The sequence below is a fragment of the Solanum tuberosum genome, unplaced genomic scaffold (genome assembly GCF_000226075.1).
Source record: "Solanum tuberosum cultivar DM 1-3 516 R44 unplaced genomic scaffold, SolTub_3.0 scf00149, whole genome shotgun sequence".
Taxonomy (NCBI): domain Eukaryota; kingdom Viridiplantae; phylum Streptophyta; class Magnoliopsida; order Solanales; family Solanaceae; genus Solanum; species Solanum tuberosum.
Genome location: NW_006239072.1, coordinates 1,170,472 through 1,195,582, shown reverse-complemented (window position 1 = coordinate 1,195,582; position 25,111 = coordinate 1,170,472). Strand labels below are relative to the sequence as shown.

The window sequence follows — 25,111 nt, the reverse complement described above, 5'->3', positions numbered from 1 at the left end:
GTGTGGGGGGGGGGGGGGGGGGGGGGGTTATAAAGGAAAATGGTAGTTGTAGCTTTATGTCAAAAATGATCATGATTATTTTGAAAAGATTAATTCATGTTTAACTTGTGGAAATGAAAAAAGAAAAAAACCATGATTACAATGTCTGTATGTAACTATTGTCATGATTAATTCTTTCCTATTAGTGGTGATGTCCAATAGAGACATTCACCAATTCTAGAATTAATGTTGCTTATATATTGTTCTCTTTTATTTTATATGACACTCGTTGTTGATCTGTTCCAAAAAAAAAAAAGACATGTGATTTCTCAATTTAAAATTAATTACTTTTACACTTTCCATTATTCTCTTAACGGAAATTTTTTATACCGTATTTTTTTTATACCATTTATTAAAGAATACCATGTGTTCGCCGCAAATAGTCTACTTTTGGAGGGGTTCTTTTCTCTGAGTTCCCCCAACAATTCATTTATAAGATTTTGAAACTCTGTTTATATTTTTAAAAATCAAGCATGTATAAAGTTCAAATGAGAAAGAGTCAACAAGTTTAAAAAGGTGGAATAAACTTTACAAAATTGGGATCATTAGCAAAAAAGAACTTTTGGGACAAAGTGATACACGATTAAATCACTCTATGATAAAAAAATTTAACTATTATAACAAAATGTTGTTATACAAATCATATAATATGAAATATCAGTTCCACAAAAAACAGACTACTTCAATAAAATGTTATTATAAAAATAATTGTTATAATAGAAAGTTGGTTTCAAAGAAACAATATATTCGATGTAATCCTACAAAGCGGAAGCATGGGAGGATAGGGTATACACAAAACTTACCCTTACCTTGGGGACAGAGAGGTTGAGGTTGTTTGAGATAGACCTCGGAATTTAGCCATAGGAGCACGTAAAGGAAACACCATAGTTCTGTTTTTTAAATGTTAAAAAGTTGAGGTTCATAACATATAAAATGATCCAAAACAGTCATAGGACTGACTGTAGGAGAATATGGATGATCTCATTATTAGGTAAAACACATTTTGCAAGACATTCAAAATATGATTATTGCAAAGTGTTCTTCACCGATACAAAAGATCAATGTACTGCAAATCTTATAAAAGGGGAAAAAACTGCTTAAGCAAACAATTTGACTCATTGCAGCTGCTATCACAACATACTCTCTGGAAACCATCCATAGTATTAATCTTCATCTTCATCTGCAACAAAAGCTCCAGTGAGATTAGGACAACTACGATACAAGAGTTGAAAAAAACTAAAATAGACTACACACAACATAAAAGAAAGTCATTCCAGCAAAAATAATAGAGCGCAGAAGAGTAACTTCCGGGTCAATACAGACACAAACATGAAGCACAAACTTGATGGTTGAAAATAGGGTCAATAGAATACTTTCTCCATCAGTTTTGTTGAGCCTTTGGTATTGTATTATGCTTTTACTCTTCTTCTTTTTTATAACCATGGTGTGTGAGTCAGTTTGCGCACACCTCGACTAATTCCACCAGTATAGGTACCAAGCAATTTTGTCCATCAGGGCTTGGATAGATGGAAAAAAATCATCTAGTGTTTTCGCTGGAATTTGAACTTACCTTAACTCATGATTCTACTCTTCCTACTTACATAGTTTCTAAAAGGGTTCCCATGATTTTAGATATAAATTTCACATGTCATTTTCATGCACTGTGTACCAAAATGTTCCCATCCATTTTATTTTACTTTTGACAAAGTAAAAAATGGACTTCCAAAATTTTGACAAGGCTTATGGCATGTGTCTAAAATGTTCAATATCCATAGAATGAAAAATTAAGAACATATTAACAGTGCTAATTTGTTCTTGCTTTTGCAGGTACAACTATAGATTGGCTTTCAATGCCCAATCCAACATCACCACATAAATACGGAGGGAGAGTTAGACACCAAACATTTTCCTTCAATGACATCTCTTCCAAATTGTTAGAATAGGAATAGGTATACACAATCCTATTCTAACACAAATAAACGTCATTTCTTACCTAAAATACAAATCTAAAGCTCATGCAGCTCCAATCATGAAATATCAAAAGCATCATTAAAATTTTCTACAGGAGACCAACAAACAAATTCACACATATTTCGGAAGAATTTGTTTTGGAACATGAGAGAGAAGAGTCAGGTACTTCCACAGAAATTTTCCAAGTTCACCAAATCTTTACCTTAAACATGTGATGTTTATTGGCCTCTTAGAAAATTTTGAGATTGATAACATTCTAATCAGAACTCTTGAATTTCTCAAATTTGTTTATATGCTTTCCTTTCATGTCAAGTCTCCACTAATGTAAAATCAACATTAATTTCTATAAATCTTTTTTAGGACTTTATCAGTCATGTATTGACGTTAATGCCGGTAAGGGTAAAGCCATGGATAGAGCTAAGGAGGCATTTGAAGGGAATATTGCAAAGTATAAGGATATCTTTAAGATTATTGATGATTTAAAATGGGAATACCAATTGCATCATCCATTACATGCAATAACCCAAAAAAATCTCATTAGAAACGCGGTTTAAAATGAGAAATTTTGGAAAACCTTTGTCAAAATCAGTTTACCCACAATACAAGGACCTTAAATCCCAAAAATTAATGAAAATTCATTCCAAATCGACATTTAAACCAACCGCGTTTCTTAGGTGTTGGTTGGTTTCATACAAACCCGATACCACATTTAAACCAACCAACACCTAAGGCCATTTAACACAGACCACATCCCATGTCGGTGAAAACAAAATATAATCAAGCACAACTCTTAAAGCTTTTCTTTTCATAATCAAGACTGACAACCAAATTATGTCATGTATAAAAGAAATGTTAATAGCATATGGAAGCTATATTTCATGAGAATTTTAATCACATCTAATTCTAAATTCCTCTTTCTTGGTTCTGTTATTCCTCTACTTATTGCCTTTTCGTTTTACTTCAATGGTGGTAACAGAGTACCTGTTTTGGGACAAAAGCTGTTTAAAGGTGGTACATCCCAGAGGAAACCACCTGCTTGTTACTGGGTTTCAAAGAATATGCAGGTGCGGAATTTGTGGCGAAGTGTGAAAAAGATGCAACCGAGATTGATCATCCCTTTTCCCATGAGTATAGGAATAATAGTTTTGCCCGAAAAGAGCTTCTGGAAGACAGAAAGTCAATCAGTTGAAGTAGCAAGGGAGCAAAAGAGATAACGGCCCAGTTGATAACTGCAAACATCTGCATTGCTGAACTAAGCAAGGACCTTTTTTTTGTTGATAACCGATAAATCCCCAACCCTGGAGGCGCATGGCGTGAAACTCGCTGGATAACGGTCCCTCCCTTCTATTGTTCTCCACTTAAATACAAAGCTTTGGTCTATGGCAATATTCTAACCAGTGACATGTGCCTAACCCAAAGAACAAAAACTAATTCTGGTATACCTTTTATCCAGTATCTTTTCTTTGCTCCTTAACTTCCTTTTAAGGTGCAATAGTCATCTAAGTAGAAAACTATACATGGTACTGGAAATACTAGGGCAGCCAATCCAAATGCATAACAGATATTTGAGACTAGTACAGGTACTGTTAGATTTCGGTTAAATCTCACAATACATGCTTCATCTTTAAGGTCAACTCAACTATCCTTGTAAAACTAGCAAATTACATGATGAATTGGGAAGCTTTAATGAACAACAAGATCCATTCTTTATCAACATGAACAAGATCCATAAACATCCAAGAACTATATACTTGCAACCCAAAAGTAAAACTAGAATCTAATGAAACACAACCAAAATCATAAACTTCTTCACCATATTTTAGGATAAATACATAAGAAGATAGACACAAAAAAATAGGATTTTTTCAGGAAAGGACCCCAATTTGCAATGATAGTCAATATCCTTAAAGACAACTTTTCTAAAGTTTTAAACAGGTTATTCACTACTTTAGAGACATCCCTAAACATTTCAAGGCATGGAATCACCAATGATTTCCACATTTTCTAAGTATTCCTCCATCAATTGCACTGACCTCCCGTTGCCCGACTACGTCCTCTAGAAGAACAAAGATTTATTTTACCCACAATTAACATTGACCAACCCAAACAAGAGCCCTTTTTTCAAATCAGCCGCCTCGTATGTATATCTTCCAAAAAAAATTAAGGGCAATACTACTACCTCTGTTTCAATTTGTTCGTCTTACATTAAAAGAATGCGTCCTTCCCTTTTTGCAACTCTTGCACTCCAATTTTTTACATGATACATGTAAGACCACAAGACTAAAGGGGCATTTTGCTACATTCAATGCAGACCACAAGATTCAAAAATCGTTCAAATTTTCTTAAATCTCATGCCAAGTCCAAACATATTTAGCACTATTCAGTAGTAGAGACCCTCATTTAAGCACATACGGGGTTATCAATTTCAAAGCTTGTGTCTTTACAAAGTGATTGCACAATTGCTAATAGATAGAAACAGCGAAATGCAATAAAGGGTGTTCAATCGAAATTCGGTTGATGTGAAAACTTACCAAAGTAACGGCGTTCATTAGCTAGCCTAGATTTCTCAAGCAATTTGTCGAGATCTTCATTGCTCTTAGCTTCCCATTTCACCATCTGATTGGCAGCCACCACACCAAGTCCAATACCCAACAAATGTTCCCACGGATCTACACAATCGAAACCAAAAAATCAGCAGTTAATCCCCAAAAAAACCTGTATTTTTAAAAAAAGAAAAAGGGAGAATAGAAGAATACGGCGCATGTAAGGAAGTTTTCGAAGGGCATTAGAGTACATCTGGGTACCCAATCCCAAAAGGGCTCCCACCATTGTTGCACTCAACGGCATCTTTTTCTTCTTCTTCTTCTTCTTCCGGGAAGAAATGGTCAGTCAGCAGCAGGCGAGGAGTATAGGCTGAGAAATTCCATTGCCCCTTTTTCAATAGTATCGGATTCTACTAGGGTCGGGTTTGGGCCAAACCCATAAAATTGTAAAGTTAAAATTTATTTAGTGCGACTCGAGGACACGCAAATTGAGATGATTAAAATATGTGATTTGTATATGGAAATTTGCTTAATTGGTATGAATAAGGCAAAATAAATACTAAGATGGAATTAAAAAAATTGGGCATTTAGGAGTTATTTTATATGAATTAGGTGATTTTTTCTGTTTTTTGTGTGTGTTAGCTCGTAAATGTTTTGGAGATATGGGTTTCGAACGAATTTCTGACAAAATCTTTACGGAACCCTCGGGGTTGGGGAGTAATACATGAGTTCTTACCATCTTTTGCATATATTTTGGGCATTCAGGAGTCATTTTACAAGAATTTGGCGATTTTTTCAATTTTTGTGTGTGTTAGCCCTTGAATATTTTGGTGATATGATTTTTGGACAGTTTTTTTCAAAACCTTTATGGAATCCTCTGTAGGGAGTTGGGGGAGCAATACATGAAGTCTCACCATTTTTTGGGCATTTAAGAGCCCTTTTACAGGAATTAGACAATTTTATCAGTTTTTCATGCGTATTAGCCCATTAATATATTGGTGATATGCCTCAAGACTATTTTTTGCAAAACTTTTACAGAACCCTCCGTAGGGATTAGGGAAAGAAGAACGTGAAGCTTCACCATTTTTGGCATAGATTTTGGGCATTTATGAGTCATTTTACAAGAATTAGGTAATTTTCTGAGTTTTTCGTGTGTGTTAGTCTATTAATATTTTGGTGATGTGACTTTCAGAAGTTTTTTTTTTTTGCAAAATTTTTACGGAACTCTCCATAGGGAGTTGGGGTAGTAATAGATGAAGTCTCACTATTTTTTGCATTTATTTTGGGCATTTAGTATCCATTTACAGGAATTAGGTGATATTTTAGGTTTTTCATGTGTGTTAGCTCATGAATATTTTGGTGATATGACTTTCGGATTTTTTTTTGCAAAACTTTTACGGAACCCTCTGTAGGGAGTAGGGGAAGTAGTACATGAAGCATCATCATTTTTTTCATATATTTTGGGAATTTGGGAGCCATTTTTACAGGAATAAGATTATTTTCTTAGTTTTTCGTGTGTTTTAACCTATGAAAATTTTGGTGATATGACTTTTGGATGATTTTTTGCAAGAATTTTACGGATCATCTGAAGGGAGTTGGGGGAGAAGTATGTGAAGCCTCATATTTTTTGCACATATTTTAGATATTTAAGAGATATTTTACATAAGTTAAACAACTTTCCCAATTTTTGTGTATGTTAACCTATGAATATTTTAGCGATATAATAAGGTGAAACCATATATATGTACATTCATTTGAATAACACATGGAAATAATTTTTTAGTCCACATCAATCATGTTATGAATAGTGTTTGAAATGACGAAACACATATTTTACTTAAATTAGTAAAGGGTTAGAGAAAATTTTTACTATGGGTGAGGCCCAACCAACCAAAGTTGGAAGAGGCTCCACCCATTTTTTGACATGTGGATCGTGGGACCCAAACTTTTAGTTAAGGCTAAAAATGAAACCAAAAGGAGAGAGAATATAAAGTTTGAGTGGGAATTGCAAGATAATTGTGGGGTCCATGTCAACTTCAATTAAATAAATTAAAATATTATATTGAAAGTGGAAAAGTGCAAGGGAATAAAAAGTCATATTATTAGTTGATCAATATTTTTATTTTCTATTTTATATCCACATTTATTTAACGTGTTGAATTGAATATCTATTAAAAATATTATTCTTATATTGAAATTTGTTTACACTCTATTTTCTTTAAACTCGCGTTACTTTTAAAAATAGTTCTATATTACAAGATAAGATAAGATTTGTGTATTTTTTATTGTCTTCAAACTAATTTACTATTAACGTCAAATACCAAATTGAAGACATGCATAATTCTAATCACCTATTAAATAAACCCTTTAATGCTACTAAAGCAATGGGGTGAAGAAATGGAGGACAATATGAAAAAAGAGCGGAAAAAAAGAAAGTGATATCGTTTGTTTTGAAAACTCGAAAATCTCATTAAATGATTGTTGGTTAATTTTATCATGTTGCGTTTCATTTACACAAAATATAAATTATTTCATTAGTTAAATTATTTATCGTAGTGACTAGTGAGAATGTACATTATGTTAGCATTTATTAATTGAGAAAAGGTTCTATACAAACTTGTGGTCCCTCCGTCTCATATTATTTAAAATATTTTTTCGGAATTATTATTTATTTTAGATAATTAAAATAGAGTGTATTAAGAAGAGTTACAAGGCAATTAAGAATTGGGTGGTTAAAATTGAAAATCTCAAAAATTAAATTAATGACTAAAATTTAAATAATTAAAATTAAATTGTGAATTTTGTAATAAATAATACCGAATGAATTTTAGTAGCTCAATTGGTTGATTATATGAATTTTTACATTTTTGTGAGAGTTCAATTTATTTATTTTAGTTTCACTATCTTCAATCTCTTTGAATTTATTTAAAAAATAATAATTTAATTTCATCTGATATATTATTATAATATATATATATGTATATATATATATCCGTCGGTGAGTTCTAAAGTTTCTTTCTATTAAAATAAAATTACAAAGAGAGTTGGCAAGCAAACAAAGAAAATACAAGTAAAAAAGAAAGAAGTATAAGAAAAGATTAAAATGGAAAGAGAAAAAGTAAGGAAATGAAACAAGTACAATATGGGCCCCACAATGTACAAATGGCAGCCAAAAAACGCCTCACACAACTGACACTATGTGCGCCTCACCCATAATAAAATTTTTCCACAAGCCGGCCTTTGCATCTTAATGCTACAACTGTACTTTCAACAATTTCTCTTTATGGTTACTTAAGGTCCCAATAAATTCATAACGTCCCTATTTTGTTTTTTGTAAAAAAACAAAATCCACTCAATATTGTAACATATTTCTATTAAGATTCGATTAAATTCAAATTTACTTATTATAAGACTTATTTTTGAAGGGCAATGCTCTAAATAATTTTTTCAAAATTTTCTAAGATTTAAATCTAAAATTTCTAATTAAATACGTCATAGATCTATAAGAGTTTTACATTGTTGTTAGTTCTCATCTAACAATACCACAATCCACATCAAATACGTCATAGTCCTTTCTTTTTCTTCTTTTCTCTCTTTAAAGGTACTTTCAATTTTTATATGGGAAGCTTCTATTTTTTGTTTGTTTGCTCAACATTTTCATATGTAGATATATAGTCAATAGTGCTAGAGCTACGTATATTTGAAGGGTGTCGATCGATATTACTCTATCAAAAAATTATGTACTACATATTATAACGATCAAATTTGTAAAGTAACTGGGCAAACGATAACATTATGACAAACAGTGTCACTCCCATAATATTAAATATGGTGTTTTAAATATAAGGCGTAACGTGCGTTTGAGATATAATTAATCAGTTGACGTTTCATATTCCCTCCAATAGAACAATTCTCTCTACCTTAAATATTCATCCAAAATTTAAGTGTTTTTTTTTCTTTCAAATTTCTACACTTTGACTGAATCATTGGATAAAAACCAAAAATATAGATAAGCAAAATAGTTTGTTACTATTATTGATTATTGATGATCATTGTGTTAAATTAAACGGTTAATGCCTCTCCTAAAATCTTGTTCCAATTTTATTGTTTCTGTTATTTTGCCTATTTTTATGAAACATTGTTCTTCTCTCTTCTTCTCTTAAATCTTTTGGCTTGTTGAAAAAAATGATATTTTGACATGTTCAAAGATTTCATCTTCTTTTTTTTTCTAATTTAGAATAGTATTTTTTTTTAAAACATTGTTGATTTGTGGAGAAGAAGAGAGGATTAGAATTAAAAAGAAATGGCTTCTTCACAAGTAGAAATTGCCTCCTCTTCTCCATTTGGCTATGTTCTTAATAATAGATGTTGTGGTACTAGTACTAGAGATTCCAATTCTTTCAAACAAAATTTCAAGAATTTGGTTCAATCCCATTTGCATTCTTGTAAAGCTTTTCCATCTGATTCTTGTGAAAATTCCCAAAACAATGTTGATTTATTCATATGCAAAAAAACAGAATTTGGTGGCAAGAATCAAGAAAGTTGTGGTGGGGGTGTTTCTTCTCTTGTTAGAAAATGGAAAGATTTCGAAACAGAATCGAAAAGTTTGAATTTGGTTAATAATTATGAGAATTTGGGATTTGTGTGTGATGAATCTTGTTCCATTATGATGAAAAGTGAATGTGATTGGGAATCAGATGATAAAACAGATATAAGTAAAGATTCTGATTCTGATGTTAAAGAAAGTGAGAGGTTGGGAGTTGCTGATATAATCAAGAAACTCAAATTTGATAATGGTGGTAATGTTGTTGTTGCTGCTGTCAATGGTGGATCATCGTTGCCTCGTGTTAGGACATCATCAATAAAGGATCATTCGGAAGGACAGAGGTGTAATTTTTCACCGGTTTTGAGTTCACCTCGATTCATCAGGGGGCGCCAGGCATTCAGTGATTTGCTCTTGCAAATGGAGCGCGATAGGAAGAGGGAACTTGAAGGTCTTGTGGAACGTAAGACGGTTTCCAAGTTCCAACAAAGAGGCAGGATTCAGGTACATTTCTCCTCTAATATTGTGATGTTGAAACAATGTTTGGATAGATGGTATTGTAGTGTATGTTTGTTTGTTTGTTGTTTACACATTTTGCTTTGCTTGTTTGGTTAGACTATACTGTACTGTAGAACAACTAATAAGTTCCCTGAAATATTGAATTTTATCGACAAGTAAAACTCGAAAAAAAATGAAGATTATGTAGAGTGTCTAATTGGATTGAGGAGCAGATTCTTGATGTGTATATATATATATATATATCAATTCTAAGGGATTTGCACATATTTAACAATGTTAGAACTGAACACTTGTATTTGTGGGTACTGATTGATCCTTATAATTCAACTTCTTGACTAGGCTTTGCTTCGAGTTAGACTCATACGACATGGTGCAGAAGTTAGAGGAGGCCATTCAGTGAAGTGCTCAGCGTCTGAACCAAATAAATCGAAACATTCTGCAATTATGCATCTCAGGTGCAGTACATCCTTTTGTTTTCATTGTTTTTCCTTCCATGTGTGAATGCTGAATGACCAATTCTTGGGGAAAGGCACCAAGTTACTTTTTTTGATCCCTGAGTAGCGTTTCCTTTCATTGAGGAATGGACGGATGCTTTAACATAGACGGAATGGTGACACCAAAAGAATAGATTCAGGTGCTCCTAAGTCGACAGGTTCTTCTCGCTAAGTAGCATTCTTGAAACCATTAGATCACATTGTGGTTGCTAATGCAACATCTTTTAGTTGTTGATTCGTTTTGGGATGCTTATGAGGTAAAAATAGTCCACGAGATATTTCTACTTTTCAAGTCTTGACACCTCTGTGTCGGGCTTCTTTATTGCGCTTGAAGCGAAATGTTTTCCAATTTTCTCATGTTTGGTTTACTAAAATATTTTGGAAAATGGACTTATTTTTCCTCAAATTTAAGGAAAATGACTTCCATACCAAAAAGTAATGAATTTTCTTTCCAAAACTCTCTTTCAACCTCACCACACAACCTCAGACCCGATATCCGACTTCGACATGGGACTCGATATCTGACCTCGTCTAGAGATCCGACTCCCGATCTCGACCATGACTTGAACTTGACCTTATTCCGATCCCATCTCAGAGTCAACGCGGGTCTTGGCTCAGAGTGGAGTCTCCGGTCAGGGTGGGGTTCAGTTCTCTAGTCAACATTGGATCCTGAGTGGTGGTTGGGGTCGGTTGTTCGGGTTAGACTAGGGTGAGTTCGAGGATCAAGTTCTGAGGCGGGGTCGAGGTTAGGTGCGGGGGTCGGGTCTTGGGTCGATGTTGGGGTAAGGACGGGTTCCAGGCTGGATATGGGTTCGGGTCCGTGTTAAAGGGTGGGGATTCGCGTTCGGTGTCAAGTATATGTCTAGATTATGCCAAGATGTCCTTTGGACAATATTTTCTTCTTACTAATCAAACACCAGAAAATCACTTATTTTATACTACTATTTTCCTTCATACCAAACACATTAAGAAGAAGATCCAAAGCACATTTTCCTCATTAGTTGTGTAATTGAAAGGAACTCAACTATGCTTTTGTTTAACAAAGTTCTGATCTTTCTGATGTATAGTTCTACTTAGTGCACAATGCATTAAACCATAATGTTAATTCATTTCAGGGAAAAGTTCAACACAGTAGGACAGCATGGTCTTGCTGTTTCAAGAAACACCTCAAAAGAAGTAGCAGAAAGCATCCATGAGAGCGGAAGCCTCCCTTCCACACCAAATCGACAACAAAAAGAGAATAGTTATCGGGACTTTAAAAGCTTAAGAAGCCACCAAAGAGAACTAGTTCGTAGTAACTCCGCGAAAGTAGGAACTGGATTTTCATTACATCAGCAGAAAGAAGAGGATCCACTTAAGGGGCATGTGAAGGAGAGAGCAGGACTGCAGCCTGGTGTACTAGCCGACTCAATAAGTACCTCTATAACATTGGGAGATAATACTCGAGACCCTAGCATATCTAAAAAAGAGAATCATCATAAACCAAGAAGCCCCCATAAAGAGGCCGTAGATAACAAACCAAAAGTTGGAATTATTGCTATATCCAATCAGCTACAAGAAGAGAATCATCATGAGGAAGTACCCGAACAAGTAAGCCCCAGGAATGTGGCACCTAGCATACAAGTTGGAAACAGATTTTCATCACATCAGCAGGGAGAAGGGGATCGACATAAGGAGCTTGTCAGGGAGGGAGCTGAAATGCAGCCTGGTACAGCATCGGGAGAAAAGGCTCGAGACCCTTGCACATCTAAAGAAGAGAGTCATCATAAACCAAGAAACAACCATAAAGAGGTGGTAGATAACATCCCAAAGGTTGGAACTTTTTGTATATCCAATCAACCGTGTGAAGAGAATCATTATGAGGAATTATGTAAGAAATTAAGCTCGAGAAATATGGCAACCAGCATACAGGTTACTAACTTGCCCGAAAATCAGAAAGAGATGGCATGTAGCGCGAAAAAATCAGAAGGTTCTTGTATATTAAATCAACATGACATGAACCTCACCAGCTTACCGAGCTATACTTGTCAAGCACAGAGCTTAGATGATATCCCTGAAAAAGCTAGTTGGGGAAACACAAGTTCCGAAGCCAGCCATAGCAACTTTTTGGATTTTGTAGATTCAGGAAGACCTCCTAAGCATAGAGGCGAAAACAAGCAGTTTCCAGGGACTAGTGATTGCACGAATCCTCAAAGCTACAGGGAGGAGGAAGCAACCAACCAGTGTCTAGTTGAAAGTTACAGTGGCTCGGTAAGTGATTATTCCCTCACAACTAGTGGATGGGATGAACTGCAGTCTAACTATCAGCAAGACAATGAAGATTGGATAAGTTATATTTCTCGTCCACGGAAAGAATGGGAAGGTCTCAGGCAAGAAAGATACCAAGAGATGCTTGATCCTTTCTCAAACAATCATGACATACAACAACTTCTTCACCGGTATTAGCAACCTCCTTCAAATTTATTGTGATACTAATCCTATAAATTTGTTCCTTGTGATTTAGGTTTACTTCTTAACCATCCACATACATAAATATACGTTATCTGTCCCATTAGCGTAGCGAAAATATGAAAGTCTCAATTATACATAGACATACAAATTTGAAGCATCTTTAAATGATTCCTTAATATTTGAAGTAAACTTTCCTTCTTAAAGCATGCAAGTGCTTATCGGTTTTTGCCCCTCTAAATGTTGTAGTGAAAGACTCGTCTCATTCGAGATGAAAATCAAACATATAGATTTCTAAGAACCTGAAAAGAAATGCAACATTTTAATAAACAGTCCTGCTTGCCTTTGAGTCTATGTCCTTGCTCACGCCTATGATATTCATCCTTCAACTTTTGAAATCAAAGCATGGTTCATGACTTGCACTTTGATTTTGATTTTCATATTTGTGCAGGAAAAGTGTTTCAGTGTTTCTTACGAGTGGTTTGAGAGAGCAAATTGATCGAATTATGGCATCTCGCTCACAACAACTACCAAATGCAAGGAGCAGCCATGTTGAGAAACAAGTACCAGCACAAGTGGCTGAAGATGAGGAGGAGGAGGAAGTGGAACAGAATGCAAAAGAAGAAGAAGTAGAATGGGGCTATAACGATGACTCTGAAGATGACAATATCCCGAGCAGACAACGATACGATGAACCTGAAGTATTAATTCTTCAGAACACATCTTCACAGTCATGGAACACAAATCCATACCAGGAAGTCACTGATGACTCTTATCACTTCCCGTCTCCTTCTTCACTGCAATCTCAATCGTCTAATATATACTCCCAACCATGTTCTTCCTCCACCGGACATCCTGCAACTGTGAGTTGTCTATCCTTGGACTTACTTGCCAGATATTCTTGTTAAACATGGGATTAGAATCATTAGACCTAATGACATTGCATTAAACAGGAAATGGAACTCATATATGAAATGAGAGGACATATGGAGCAACTCCACCAAGAGATTTTTGAGATACGAAGATCTATGAAGAGTTGTATGAACATGCAAATGAAGTTACAACATTCGATTAAGCAGGATGTTGCAGCTGCAATCAGTCAGTTAGGTGAGTTGGAACAACAAATATCATGATATGAGATTCTAATAGATTTGATTAATTTGATGGGGGAAAATACCGTATTCTTTGATTATGTAAAGAAGGGACTTATGATATTTTATAATACAGGTCAAAACAGCAGGGGGAATTCAGATAAAAAGGGTTCAAACAATGGAAAATGCTGTATTTGCAATGAGGAGCCAGTTGATTCTCTTCTTTACAGGTACTGATATATCGACTAAGTACGTAACTGAAACACTATACTAGAAATAAACAGTACTAATCATGTTCATACATTTGTCTATTTTTTTTTGCTGCAGATGTGGACATATGTGCACCTGTTTCTTGTGTGCACATGAATTGATTTCCGGTATTGGAAAATGTCCGATATGCCAAACTCCAATAATGGATGTCGTGCGTGCATATGCTCATTCATGATGTACATGTGAACTTGATTTTGTTCTGAAGGTCTGCCAGACAACAACCAAAAAAAGCTGCAATTCTGAGTAAGTTAAGGTCACTGCACTCAAGCCTCATCCCAGTTTACTCTGGTTGTCATCCTACTTCAACCGTCTTCCTTTATTTGAGAGCAAGGTCACACAAGCAGAGTTGTGGAGGTTGGCCAGACACCCTTTTTCTTAGCCATGAAATCCTTTTCTGGCTAATCTACTATCCACTAACCATCCTTTGTATATGATAGGATTAATGAAAGAGAAGTTCCCTTCTGGTGATAGTAGAGTTGTGTCTTTCTTTCAAGTTTCTTTATATTTACTTGGAGATTCTTCGCGACGTGAAGAATCTCCAACATGCAAGACTAGCAAGTATAACTAATTATCCTTACTTGAAAATCATTCAGAATGATGATCTCCAGAGCACTAGTCGACTTATGGCAATCGAACGCTAGCTAGATTAGAGAGTAGAGAAGAGAATCAGCATAAGGCAAAAGCTACCAGTACTCCATTAGTTAGATTCTATATGCATTATATGTTTGCTACTTTCCAACACCTTTCCCTTTGTAAATTTGGAAACAAAATCCATCAATTGGAGGCAAACAGATTTTTCACTTAGCTCTGGCCTTTTGCTTCTTAGTTTCTGCATAAAATGTGAGACAGTAGGCAGTGGGATTTTACTTGGAACCTCAGGTTGAAATTTTGAATAGAGTCAACCTCTAGTTTTGTGTTGGTATTCAAAAATAACCTAAAGCAACTTTTGAACCACCTTATAACTACACTAGATTTATTTTTTCTATATATCAAGGAGATTCAATGATTATAAGGTAAAAATCCTTAGTGAAGAAATAATTTATTTTTACCTTAATTTTCACAATATAACAAAAATGTGTAGTTCAGCTCTGGCCTTGTTCTTCTAATTAATTTCTACACTAAGATTTTTATACACAAAGAAGTTAAAGAAAATTCAATATTTCCTCCTTTTGGTCATGAGCTCAAGCAAGGGTGAAGCCAAGAATTTTATATTAGTGTAATCCCACAAACAAAGTTTTATTAAGATAGAAAGTAAGCATATTTTATTTCTATCTTTATTGGACAAAGATATTATTTTCGAAAAATAATATATAGCTGATAAATATTTATGATATACATAGACTTAAACTATTTCACGTGCAAATTCCCGTTCAAACTTAAACTATTGACTCTCAAAATATCATATAAATTAAGACATATTATTTCATTCATATTTATCCCAAAACCACAGACATGTCAACTACAATGATTTATCTTGAAAGTGACCAATTAATATTTTTAGGTCGAATTGAAAATAGCCCATTTTTTAAGTAGAAAATAACTCAATCTCTTATCGAAGAAGTACTGAATTAAATCGCACAAGAAAAAATTAAACTAAATCCAACAGAATCAAATCAAACAAACTACAGTCTGGTAATAGGTAAATATCATTAAAAAAAAATCAAAAATCAAAATATTATAATTAATTTTTTTTTAAATCAAACGAAAATATCAAACGTCCACTCCTGCGTGTTGTCCCAACCCTACTTAGCTCAAAGTTTAATGCCCCTAGCAATGCATGTGAGGGATTTAATTTGTTTTGCGGATAAGAGTTGGTGCTAATTAAGAGCATATTGCCGTCACTAGTCACTAGTACAATATATATGAACTTGCAAAAACCAACCAAGAGAGACAACATTTCTATTTATGTGTCAATTTCACAAAATTGGTTGTCACATGCATATACACATGCTCAACATTTCTCACACACATATATAGAGAGAGGTGTCAAATCTATCAAAGTTTGTTTGGGTTAAAGTGAATCAACTAACATGTTATAACTTAATTTGCCCAGCATAGAATCGAAAGTCTTCTTTGTAAATTATTAGCTCAAGTTATTGTTCCAATTTTTTTTTTTATGATTTTCAATTTTCAAGTTGATTTTGACCCGTCGAATTACACTATTTTGATTCATTGAGTCATTTCATATTCGACTCACTAGGTTAAGTTTTTAAACAAAACAAGACCTAATCCACTGGAACTTGAATGAGTTAACGAATTACTTTTTTTTAATAAAAAAAAGTGTTAATTTAGCTACTTCTACCATTAAAATAAATGTTCAATGAGTATAATGTATCATCTTTAATGTAGATATTAATTGATCAAGTTTCCCTTTGGCCCTCCTTCCTCTTAGGAGCTGGAAATTTGTAAGTAATACTCTTTATTTTTATTTATATATATTTGTTGGTTGGCTGAGGGATATTAGGGACCCTATAAATTATATTTATCTCTAACTTAGCATGTGAGACAAAAATAAGAGAACTTTTCACTGTTGCTTTTTGTGTTTTTGTGGTTGCAGTGCTACAATAATTCATTATGATATCATTGTGTACTTGTTCAAAATTAAGCATGCATGAAGGTCATAGCTATCACCCCACATATATTGGCACATGTAGGTCATAACTATATCACATCATTCATATATATATATACTAGAGACATAACACATAAGCATGTCCCTTAACTTAGCGTCAGCTGACAACTATAATCTTTAACTTTGAGTGTGCACAAGTAGACACTTAAACTTGTATGAAATTGAACAAATAGACATATTCTTCCTACATGGCACCTTACATGGCTATTTTGTGTTCTACGTGGCATCCTACGTGTATTATGCCATGTATGACACATGTGTCTACTTGTTCAATTTTATACAAGTTTAAGTGTCTACTTGTACATACTCAAAGTTGAAGGTCATAGTTGTCCATTGAAGCCAAGTTAAGGGTCATGTTTATGTATTATGCCTATACTAGATACGAAAAATACATGTTTATAGAAGAAAACATGAAAATTACCAAATTACCCATGGCACACAACAGGCATGGGAAATGTTAGAAATATTATCCAAAATTCCATTCAACTTAGAAATTAGAAGTTTACTCATAAATCGCATTTTACATAAATCGCATTTAAAATGCGATTTATGCTTTACTAAGTGTAACTAAACAGTTTTGTTTCTTTTTGACATTTACCTTACTTTGCGTGCATCATGTCAACACACTTTTTTATCTTGTTATATGTACACAATAAATCAAAAAATATTGTAACAATCCTATTAAGTTGAACAATTTTGTTTTAGATATTTTAAGTTGCTAATTCATGTCATTTATAATACTTTTTATATAATTTTTACCTATATGAAGAAATATTGCACAAAAAATTATAGAAGAAAACATGAAAATTACCAAATTACCCCTGGCACACAATCAGGCATGTTGAATTTCTGCCTGTTTGTAGCCTCTTCTTCAGAAGTAGTAAACTAAAGTTTAACAAAAAAAATAATAATAAAGAAAAACGGAAATGTTAGAAACATTATCCAAAATGCCATTCGGTTTAGAAATGAGAAGTTTACTCGTAAATCGCATTGGACAAATGCGATTTACGCTTTACTAAGCGCACTGAACAGTTTCGTTTCATTTTAACATTTACCTTACTTTACGCGCCTGTCCTAACTCACTCTATTTTATCTTGTTATATATTTCTGAAATTTTGTTATAATACAATAATCTAATATTGGAGGAAGAAAAATGAGGGAAACAATAAAAAGAATTATTTAGCCATGTAGCATGTGTATTCCATATAATTACAAAAAGTTTTTTTTCACTTACTATAACAAAAATAATTTTTAGCACTAATAAATAGACACATTAATATATAGTGCTAAAGTATTTACCGGCATTAGTTAAGTGTCATTAGATTCAATGTCGCTAAAGCCTTTAGGGACATATACAAAAAGTGTTATTTGCCGCTAAAAATATATACTTAGCGGCAATTGTTAATTAATTGCCGCTAAAATTCATTTTTGATGTAGTGACTTTAGTTTGTACGTACCCAATAATAATAATTGGTACATAATCCTATAAGCTAATATTTTTTTTCCCTTTCTTTTTGTATGTTAGGAGAGAAAATAAGACAAAAGGAGAAAAAAAAAATTCCCACAAACAGAGTCCAACTCATGTGCAAATTAAAAGCATTGGATAACAAAAAAAAAACAAAAACGAATTATATTAGATATGTTATTATTGTATGATCAAATTGCTTTTTCCTAGTCAAGAGATTCGTTTTCTAAAAAAAATTCTTTCGTTTTGTTGTTTTTTTTTCTTGTAACTTCTTATTTTTAAAATTTTTTTTACAACATGGAAATAATAAAAGTGAATTAACTAATAGGAAATAAAAATGTTGACTTAATAATTTATAAAAACTAACAAATAACGAGTATATATAGACCCCATTTCATGTAATTTATTGGATAAAAACTTCTATTTTTAAACATTTTTATTAGGTCTTATTGATTCTAAGCGTGAAAATTCCTCGTGCCCTTCTTGATTCTTTTAGAAATAAATAAATAAATAAATAAGAATACAATTTTAAAAAAGAAAAAGAGTTTTCGAGGAAGGTTCACAAAATTGTTGTTTGATAACAAAATTTTTATGGGGAATCAATATGGATTGTGGTGAAATGATTGAAATTATTAGAGATTTTAGGTTCGAGTCTCTAGGAATGAAAAAAAGTCATGTTGGAAGCATGCCCCGTTAAAGTGAATTTGAATTTAATCGAATTTTAATACAAATATCAAATCTGAAATAAATAAAAATTATGGAGCTACGAATTGATATGATAGATGTCAATCATCTTGTGTTTTTGCCAAGAATTGCGTCTCATTATTTGATGGATTTGCACATGGCTTGTCTTTCTTTTTTGTATTGAAATCCAAAGTAACTTACATGTGATATTATTACCATCCATTAAAATTAGTACCAAGTATTAATTAAATTAGGTGAGTGAATTGACATTCACTAAGTTGACATTTACTAAAGGCTGTCTTTTGTTATTAATTATTGGTTCTTGTATTTTTGTTATTTCTTTCGCTGGACTGTTTTGGACTGTTTTTTCTTGAGTTGTGGATCTATTAGAAATAATTTCTTTATCTCTAAGATAGAGATAAGCTATGCGTACACACTCACCCTACTTAGACTCCATGTTGTTGGATATATAGTTTATGAATGTAAACTCAACCTGAAAATGATTCAAAGCAATATAAATTGGGAGAAAAGATGAAGTCTTAGCTAGAACCTCCAGAACGTCATATCCAAGCTCCCTAACAAGCTGAATTGTGATAATAGACGATACTAAATTAAAGAACAATTTGATATATTAAGTTTTTGTTATGTATATTTCAAGGCTATTTATAAAAATAAAAAAATTGTATAAGTTACCAACAACTTTTCTAATGTTGTCTTGTATATACTCTTTATTGTTACCTTGTACTACATATGCCAATTATCCTTACTTTGTATCACAAAATTGTATGGTAATCATACATTGTGATATGTCTCAATAATGCACATATAAATCCACAAAAGGGTAGTGTCTTAAATGTCATGACTAGTGATAGGAACTTGGCTATGGCCACTAGATGAGGGGAATAAGATTCTTACCCTAAAAGGGATGAAACTTGAAAAAGTCATACTTTAGACCTAAGCTTGTTTATTGCAAAATGATCTTGTTGCTTGATACTATTAGATTTTATACGTCGACCGTGTACGGTGTATAGAAAGTTACGAATTGGACAAAATCTAATAGATTCACTTGAGTCTTATAGTTACATTTTAAAAACTCACTTAATATATAAAATCTATCTAAAATCAAATAAAATTTTGAATTCATCTTTAATTGGACACACAAAATATAGTTGTTACAATACTGAATCTTGAATTGAAATGTCAAAAGTAAGAATTACAGCCCATTTTTTCTTTTGGAGTTGAGATTAACTTTTCTGTATAAAAGCAGTTCGTCTACTTTCCATCAACTGAGTTATAACTAATGTCATAAATTATAATTAATCATTTTTTGCTTAGAAAGATACTCTTCGTAGAGGGGAATATTAAAGATAAAAGAGAAGAAAATAAAAATGAAGCCAGCTCTAAAGGGAAAAAGAATGATTGGTCACTTTCTGGCCCCAAAAAACTAAACCTCACTCCAGCTTGGGTATTTGGAACCAAAAAGAGACAGAGCTGGCTACCAATGAAGCAGTAAAGGAGGGTCCCTCAACTGCTGGCACACCCACCACTTTCATTTTCTTGGTAAAATTTAAGTTGTGAGGGATCCATTGTGTGCAACTATAAATATTTAATAAGCAGTGTCAGAGCGTGATGGATAAAAAATAAGGAAGCAACTGATCAAAGGAGATCCTACAAGCTATTATCAAAGGCTATAAGTCACAAGACACTAATCAATGACCATGATTTTACAACCTCAACACAAATAACTATGAATAATGGAGCACGAGAATACAATATTACTTTCGACTATTGTCATAAAAAAGAATGATGCGATATTATAAAATTTTGAAAATAAGTTTTTGTCCATCTCAATTAACGTGTATAGTATATTGCATTCTTGTTAATCAATAGAAAAGGCAAGTTTTTTCTTCCATACTTGATCGGTTTGCTTGCATTTTAGCCGAAAGTGATAAGTCTTATACATGCTATAAAGTATAAAACAAATAAATATAAGAAAAACTATATAAAATATATATTGTATTCAAATGAAGATGTAGATTGTAGGAAGGTTTGTGTCACTTTCATCCTCGTGGTTATGTTAAACAAAGAAAAAGTGCCCCTCACAAGATGGCATCCTCCATGTTCCAATCAACTTCCCTCATACATGTTCCTTAACACACCCCACCAACCCTACCTCCATCCTCAAAAAAAGGCCTTACATCTTTTCTATAAAATCCTTCACATTTCCCTTAGCTTTTTAATCACCTTCATTTGTACATTAGCCTAAAAAAATGTGTTCTTACAAGTTCAAGAAACAAGGAGGAGGAGTTGTTGATATTTCATCACAATCACTCTCTCATATCAATGGTCGCCCTGTTCTTCAACCATATAACAATTCCCACAAAAAATATAATACATGTAATTTCAAGATTTCACCTCCTCCTATCTCTCCCAAAATCAAGAAAGTTAATGTGTTGAATACTAGTAATGAGACACCCAAAATCCCAAAATCAAGTCCTCCTATTTCACCTAAAATCAAGTCACCTATCAAGAAAGTTAAGAATGATTCTTCTTTTATGATTGTTGAAGTTGCTGGAAGTATAGCAGCAGCAAGAAGGGAACAAGTTGCTAATATGCAAGTGCAGAGGAAACAGAGAATTGCACATTATGGAAGAACTAATTCAGCTAAGTTCAATGCTAATGCTGCTGCTGTTGATTCAACTTCTAGAGAAGCCAAAAGATGCAGCTTTATCACACCTAATTCTGGTAATTTCAATTGAGTTAATCGTTCGTTCAATTATCTCATTGTAATTTCAATTAGGATAAACACCTCATGTGGGATGAGTGAAGCTAACTGTTCTGTTTTTGTTCTGTTTTCTAGACCCTATATATATTGCATACCATGATGAAGAATGGGGAGTTCTTGTCCATGATGATAAGTAAGTACCTTTTTTTCTTCCCATTTTCATCTATATTTCACATGTCTTGTCGAGTTTAAGTTCTATGTAGTGACGATATAAAAGATATTTAGATAATTATGTTATTTAAAAGGTAATTATAATGTCATAATCTAATTATGACATGTTAAATTACATTAATGACATAAAAACTCTTTTATACCATTAGTTAGGGGCGGAGCCACCTTTGTCCAATAAAAATTAATTGACACACATGGTATAGATAAGTGAATTCTCTGGATTTTTTCATGTGTTTTTTACACTTTTTATATGTGACTGTCAGGATATATAACTTAAATCTAACTCCATATTTTATCAGAAGCATTTGGGCACTAATTTTCCTTATTGAATCATATGCAGTCTGTTATTTGAGTTGTTGGTATTAACTGTGGCTCAAGTTGGATCAGACTGGACTTCAGTGTTAAAGAGAAGGCAAGATTTCAGGTAGGCATTTGCTTTGAATTCCTAAAAATATATATTATTTTTGGAGAATCTGACACACATCCGTTGAGGTTTTAGATGTAATTTGCTTTGTTTACTTTGTTCTAGGGATGCATTTTCAGGATTTGATGCAGAAATTGTTGCAAAATACAATGAAAAGAAGATAAATTCAACAAGCATTGTATATGGAATTGAGTTGAGCCAAGTTAGAGGGGTTGTTGACAATTCTAAAAGAATTTTAGAGGTAATTAATAATTAGTAGTAGTACAATATTAGCATAACACAAATCTCTAATTAACTTTTAAACTGTCATTTCCATTGGTTCCAATACTTTTTTTGTACCAACTTTTTGAGCTGTATTTAGTCAATCATTGCATGAAGCTAACACCACTAAATTAATAGTAATAACATAGCCACATGGTGGGCCACATGGAATCAGAATAACACATCTGGCCTTGACTTAGCCAACTAGCTGTTGGAATTTTAGTAACCAATACATTAGTAAGATTAGGGCTCGTTTGGTGTGAGGGATACAAATAAATAGTCGTGGGATAAAATTTAGATGTCTTGTTTGGTTGACATGTTTTGGGATAACTTATCCCACCATCATTAAAGTAATAATAATGATGATAATAGTGGGGGTATGAAAGAGGGGGGGGATACGGGATAAACCGAGTACTCACTAATAAGGTTAAAATTTGATAATTATCTGAGCTACTAAAATTTCTCATTTCTAGAGGCTTACTTATTTGATGCAATTTCCTAGGGATAATTAATACATAGGCATGTCATTTCCTAGCCTCAAATTTAAATAAATCATATTTTCATTAGCTAATTTTGCAATCGAATAATGGTTTCATTTGATTCTTGAATTTACAGATGAAGAAACAGTTTGGATCATTCCACAAGTACCTATGGGGATTTGTGAGCAACAAGACCATTAAAACACAATACAAGGCTTGCAACAAAATCCCAGTAAAGACATCAAAATCAGAAACAATGAGCAAAGATATGGTGAAAAAAGGGTTTAGATATGTTGGCCCAACAATTATACACTCTTTCATGCAGGCAGTTGGGCTTACCAATGATCACATTATCACTTGTCCAAGACATGTCCAATGTGCTACTCAAAAACCAATTGCTATGTGAAAATTTCATCTACTAACATCAACAATTAATATATTACTAGTATTGTTTAGTTTTATAAGACATTGACTTAACTAGTAACCAATATAAGTTGTTAAGATTCTAATACATATATATACCCTTTTTGTTTTTTTTTTGTTTTTGTTTTGGTGGTTAATTTAGAGGTGTGTGAAGAAGTAGGTGTTTTATTTGTACAATATTTGGTTATAGTTGTAAAAAAAAAGTAGAGAAGATATTGGAAGTATGATTTAATTATGTTTGGATATGTGAATGAAAATAATTTGTTCCTTAAACAAGTTTTATATTTTTTTTTGTTTTAATTTATTGTGGCTTGCTTTTCTTTTTAGTTATGAACATGATTATCAGCCTCCGTGTCCGAACAATATTGTTGATCTCTCAAAAATTGTTCATGAAAATAATTTAATTTATTTTCTTAAATGCTCTCTAGTTTGTAGTATTAATTTATTTATTGCCAATGAAAATAGTTCACATTTATTTTTTAAAACTGAACATTTTTTATTTATATCGTAAATAATAGGGACTTATGAAATGAACCTATTGCATAGAAACTAGCAAAAGAAACATGAAAAACAACAAATTCAGTCTTGTTTCCATGAAAGTAGTATTGACCACACTTGCCATTTGATATTCCCTACAAGTTGTCAAATTCAAGATTAAAAAAAAAAACAATCTAGGGTCATTTGTTAAGTTGTTAAAAGTTACATCTCTATTAAAAATCTAGAGATTAATTATAAAAAAATTATATATTATTTTTATATAAAGAGTAATTATATAAAATTTAGTTATTTGTGTATTAATTAATTTATCGCCTATTTTGCATGCATATCAAACATGTATTAGATGTGTTGAATATTATATATAGTAAAAAAATATTAACAAATATGATATTAGTCCTACAAGATTTAAAATAATTTATATCAACATTACTATATATTGTATTCATTAGTTCTTACACCTTTTTTCCTAATTAATTATACTACTCAATATGTGCGTTTTAAAAAAAAAAACTCAATATGTGAAAAATTCCTCTCTTTCTTGTTTATCCTTTTTTTTTTCCCTTCTTGTTTTCACATGTAAGTCATGTGAGTGAAGCTTCCTTGAGCTTCTTATTTCCTCCAGTTGTCCCTTGATCAAATAGACAAGTGTTTATCAGGTAATTTGATCAACTCCTTGCTCCTTAGAAACTATCCTCAAGAATGAAACTCAAATTTCCGAACCCTACATTTGATAAGAATGTAGGCAAAGTATGCGTTAGTACAAAAGTACTAAATATGATAGCTAACATAACATCATAAGAACATATTATCACAAGGGTTAGTCAACATAAGACATAATTCAATACTTCATGAAACATCAACTATAAGCATAAGAGACAATATCATAATCATAAGCAAAGTCTCCAACATAAGCATCATATAAGCATTATTCCACATTTAGTACTTCATATAAGTATCCCCTTTGGTCATCATATTCATCCTTCCCATCTTATGGTCATACCCTTAGCTTACTTCTCACAAACAAGAGAATCTCCATAAGTAACCTTCAAGTTATACTTGTGCAATGCATAGATGAGACCCCATAATCCCACCTAGGCTAAGTACCACTTTTAGGCCATCATACATACTCACCATATTAGGATCTCATCCTTAGCTTAATTCTCATAACCAAGTGAATCTCACCTTTAGTTAATCATAACAAGGAAGGCAACTATAGCTAAATCAATTTCAAATTTAATAATAATCAAATAGTGAGACATTTCATTGAGTTGGGATTTGAGCCCGAAACCAGAGCCCATACAGCCTTCTAAAAACAATGAAATGGAATTGGATTTGAGCCCAAAGCAAGAGCCCATTCAACCTTTCAAAGAA

General features: G+C 32.9%; 3 protein-coding genes across 3 annotated transcripts; 2 read left to right on the top strand and 1 right to left on the bottom strand.

The window, feature by feature from the left end:
• Positions 1-910: 910 nt before the first annotated feature.
• On the bottom strand, positions 911-4,957 carry LOC102598741 (uncharacterized). Its single transcript, XM_006352553.2, has 3 exons — positions 4,767-4,957; positions 4,542-4,679; positions 911-1,219 (listed from the first exon to the last, which is right to left on the bottom strand). Exons 1-3 carry the CDS (start codon positions 4,855-4,857, stop codon positions 1,203-1,205), a joined length of 246 nt encoding a protein of 81 aa, XP_006352615.1. The 5' UTR covers positions 4,858-4,957; the 3' UTR covers positions 911-1,202.
• A 3,855-nt stretch (positions 4,958-8,812) lies between these two features.
• Positions 8,813-14,386, top strand: LOC102583220 (uncharacterized). The gene is made up of 7 exons (XM_006352588.2): positions 8,813-9,600; positions 9,955-10,070; positions 11,225-12,547; positions 13,009-13,420; positions 13,511-13,664; positions 13,785-13,878; positions 13,976-14,386. The coding sequence occupies exons 1-7, from the start codon at positions 8,857-8,859 to the stop codon at positions 14,091-14,093; spliced, it is 2,961 nt and encodes a 986-aa protein (XP_006352650.1). The 5' UTR covers positions 8,813-8,856; the 3' UTR covers positions 14,094-14,386.
• Positions 14,387-20,841: 6,455 nt separating this feature from the next.
• Positions 20,842-23,515, top strand: LOC102598399 (DNA-3-methyladenine glycosylase 1-like). Its single transcript, XM_006352552.2, has 5 exons — positions 20,842-21,444; positions 21,560-21,617; positions 21,996-22,079; positions 22,185-22,320; positions 22,956-23,515. The coding sequence occupies exons 1-5, from the start codon at positions 20,970-20,972 to the stop codon at positions 23,223-23,225; spliced, it is 1,023 nt and encodes a 340-aa protein (XP_006352614.1). The 5' UTR covers positions 20,842-20,969; the 3' UTR covers positions 23,226-23,515.
• The last annotated feature ends 1,596 nt before the right edge of the window (positions 23,516-25,111 follow it).

Excerpts from the sequence above, each read along its gene's own strand:
- LOC102598741 (XM_006352553.2), bottom strand. The coding sequence starts at position 4,857 with ATGCCGTTGAGTGCAACAATGGTGGGAGCCCTTTTGGGATTGGGTACC. Across the intron at positions 4,680-4,766 it reads AAAACTTCCTTACATGCGCC|ATCCGTGGGAACATTTGTTG; the intron begins GTATTCTTCTAT and ends TCGATTGTGTAG.
- LOC102583220 (XM_006352588.2), top strand. The coding sequence starts at position 8,857 with ATGGCTTCTTCACAAGTAGAAATTGCCTCCTCTTCTCCATTTGGCTAT. Across the intron at positions 10,071-11,224 it reads TCTGCAATTATGCATCTCAG|GGAAAAGTTCAACACAGTAG; the intron begins GTGCAGTACATC and ends AATTCATTTCAG. Across the intron at positions 13,421-13,510 it reads CCACCGGACATCCTGCAACT|GAAATGGAACTCATATATGA; the intron begins GTGAGTTGTCTA and ends TGCATTAAACAG.
- LOC102598399 (XM_006352552.2), top strand. The coding sequence starts at position 20,970 with ATGTGTTCTTACAAGTTCAAGAAACAAGGAGGAGGAGTTGTTGATATT. Across the intron at positions 21,445-21,559 it reads CTTTATCACACCTAATTCTG|ACCCTATATATATTGCATAC; the intron begins GTAATTTCAATT and ends TCTGTTTTCTAG. Across the intron at positions 22,321-22,955 it reads ATTCTAAAAGAATTTTAGAG|ATGAAGAAACAGTTTGGATC; the intron begins GTAATTAATAAT and ends TTGAATTTACAG.